Source organism: Octopus bimaculoides, chromosome 26 (genome assembly GCF_001194135.2).
Source record: "Octopus bimaculoides isolate UCB-OBI-ISO-001 chromosome 26, ASM119413v2, whole genome shotgun sequence".
Lineage (NCBI taxonomy): Eukaryota > Metazoa > Mollusca > Cephalopoda > Octopoda > Octopodidae > Octopus > Octopus bimaculoides.
Window position 1 is genome coordinate 730,570 of NC_069006.1, and position 3,448 is coordinate 734,017.

The window sequence follows — 3,448 nt, forward strand, 5'->3', positions numbered from 1 at the left end:
GGAACAGGCGAAGGGGACAGAGAAACAGGCGAAGGGGACAGAGGAACAGGCGAAGGGGACAGAGGAACAGGCGAAGGGGACAGAGGAACAGGCGAAGGGGACAGAGACAGGGCATCAGGTCAGGTATGTTGGTGAGATGAATAACATATGGTTAGAGGGATGACTAGTAGATGATGAAGGGAGTAGCTGACGGGGGTGGGGATATCTGTTTTGTGGGAGGAGAAGGTGAAGGAAATAGGAGTGAGTCAGGGAGGAGGAGAAGGGGGCAGAGATGATAGGTGGTAGTGCAAAATGGTTGGGGGGGACAGCAGAATTGTAATAAAAGCCATATAAATGAGAAACAGGGAGATGATGTGAAGGGTATGTGTGTAGCGGGGGGATAGAGGGGTACTCAGTGGCTGGGTGGACATCTAAAGGTTTCAACACAGTTTCCTTCTAATAAATCTCACAAATGTTTCGCTGACCTGAAACATTTCTATAAAAGACATCCCCGCCCCAGGGTGCCATTCATCATACAGTGGGATTAGAACTCTGGACATGTTAAAAGAGGAGAAACAACAGAAGCAAGGAAGACGTTACAAACAAGAATAGACTTACTTTTTTAATGGTTTACATGCTTGTAATCTGTCCTTTACATCTGAATACATATTTTTAGCAAGACAATTTTCACACACGCCTGCAAAAGAAGAGAAAGAGACATCGTTATAATCATCATCATCATCATTATTGAGTAAAAGAGCAGCACACGCCATCAGAGTGACAAAGTACAAATATATCAAACCCCACTATACCCATCATGACTACGCGTCTGATAAGGGTACACCAGGCACATGCATCACAACCATATGTCTTTGATATGGTGATTTCATATCAAGATTAACAGTACATGACCTCGCAGGTGGGGCCCAGTTAGAATTGTCTTCAGGCTGAGTAGCTCATCTCGCTCAAAAGGTCCCTGAATAAGGGTTGTTTAAGGATGGCGAACGAAACACTGATATTTCCAGAGATGAATTATTCAAACCCCAAAGAATTCATCTCAACACATGGCTATGATGTTCCTCCACAACCTCTGCTCATATCGTCAGCTAATAAGGGATATGCTCAACTGGTTAAGATCAAGCAACTGACAAACAAACCTGTGGTATCATTCGGCAGAATATTTGCTGCAGCCCTTTTTGGGGTTAATTTAATAATCAGGCAACATCGATTTGATGAATTGAGTGAGCTAATACACAACACATACAGTGGATCACTATAAACAAATTATTTGTGCAGGTCGTTTGGCAAAAGCTGAAAAGCTCATATGTCGTCTTTGACAGGAACGTTTATTACTACTACTACTACTACTACTACTACTATTATTATTATTATTATTATTATTATTATTATTACTACTACTACTACAACACAATAAGAAGAGTGTGATGCAATATGTAATAAAATAAAGATTGATTTTGTTTATTGAACTGAAAAATATTTCAACAGCATGTTTGTCTGTCTGTCTGCAGGTTCGAAATGGAACATGAAAAATTCACAGAAATATAGAAATTCAGAATTTCAACTGGATTATTGTTCCTAGACACGAAGACGTCATCGTGTTTTTGCTTGTTCATAATAATGAGTAAAAACAAGGCAAAAGAAAAAAAAAAGAAAAGAAAAGTAAAAAGAACTATGGAAAAAAAAAAGAAAAAAAATTCATGGGCCCAGGCATGGCTGAGTGGAAAGAAGCTTGTTTCCCAAACCACATGGAGTTGCAGGTTCAGTCCCACTGCAAAGCACCTTGGGTAAGTGTCTTCTACTATAGCCTAGAGCCGGCCAAAGCCTTCTGAGTGAATTTAGTAGATGGAAACTGAAAGCAGCCCATCGCATATATGTGTGTGTGTGTGTATACACACACACACACATATATAGAAAAGACCAGGAGTGGCTGTGTGGTAAGAAGCTTGCTTCCCAACCACATGGCTCCAAGTTCAGTCCCACTGTGTGGCACCTTGGGCAAGTGTCTTCTGCAATAGCCTTGGACTGTCCAAAGCCTTGTGAGTGGATTTGGTAGACGGAAACTGAAAGAAGCTTATCATATATGTGTGCTATGCACTCAGAAGGCTCTGCTATAAATCAAGCATAGGTGCTCTGCTGGGGAAAAAGAAAAGGAGTTGTCTCTGGACATGGGTAGTTCATGTCTTCTTTGTGTCCCTGAAATCTTGTTCTGTTTAAAGAAGGTGGCATCTTTGTGTTGGTGCAGCTTTGCCAGACAGGATGGTCTGCCTTGAGGCAGATTCTCTATGTTTGGATGCTCTTCCAGTTGCTCACCTTCACCTGTTACCAAGCAACGTAACATTTCCCAATGGCCAAACATGTTCATGCAGAATATTAGAAACGAATGGCACAGCTTGTACAACAGTGACACCCATTCACTTCTACCACACAAGACAACGACAATACACACATCTGCACACTAACGAGTCATTAATTATGAATTTTTCGTTTGTTTGGTTTTGTTCAATTTTTCCATTTGCTATGTTAAATCTGTGAAATATTCATGTTATGCAACGCACTCCCAATATTTTTACACACACACACACACATTCTTTTACTTGTTTCAGTCATTTGACTGTGGCCATGCTGGAGCACCGCCTCTAGTTGAAGAAATCAAGACTTAGTCATTGTAAGCTGAACAATTATTCTATTCGTCTATTTTTGCCAAACCATTAAGTTACGGGGATGCAAACACACCGACATTGGTTGTCGAGTGATAGTGGAGGGACAAACACAGACACACACAAAAATATATATATTCATATATACGATGGGCTTCTTCCAGTTTCTGCCTCCCGAATCCACTCACAAAGCTTTGGACAGTCTGAGGCCATAGTAGAAGACGCTTGCCCAAGTTACCATGAAGTGAGACTGAACCTGGGACCATATGGCTGGGAAGCAAGCTTCTTACCACACAGCCACGTCTAATATGTATACATATATATAAATGTATATATTACGAGTGGTGGGCTTCATTTAGTTTCTGTCTACCAAATCCACTAACACGGCATTGCTTAGCCTGGGAATATAGAGGACACGTGCCCAATGTACCGTGCACTGAGACTGAACTCAGACCCATGTAGTTATGAAGCAAACTTTTTAACCACACAGACACACAGACACACATGTCTATACATGTGTGTGTGCTTGCACCTATACACACACACACACGTATAGACATGCAGTGGAGTAAAATCAGGGCATTGATTTGTGTCCCTAATGAAAAGAAAAGGACAGCACCAACAGAACTGAAATGAGTAATCAAGTGAATATGATGCACTAAAAAGAGCTGATGAAGGTACTGCTCCAGCATGGGCACAGTGCAAATGACTGAAACAAGTAAAGGAATCATTTCAAACTCTCTCTCTCTCTCTCTCTCTATATATATATATATATATATATATATATATAT

The 3,448-nt window shown here is 40.9% G+C and overlaps 1 protein-coding gene across 6 annotated transcripts in view; it reads right to left on the reverse strand.

The window, feature by feature from the left end:
* Nucleotides 1–3,448, reverse strand: part of LOC106871338 (uncharacterized) — a 362,069-nt gene that overhangs the window by 40,274 nt on the left and 318,347 nt on the right. For all 6 annotated transcript variants that reach the window (XM_052977041.1, XM_052977038.1, XM_052977039.1 and 3 more), the window contains one exon: nucleotides 598–676. In XM_052977041.1, the coding sequence (XP_052833001.1) occupies nucleotides 598–676 (79 nt within the window). The remainder of the gene's footprint in view (nucleotides 1–597; nucleotides 677–3,448) is intronic.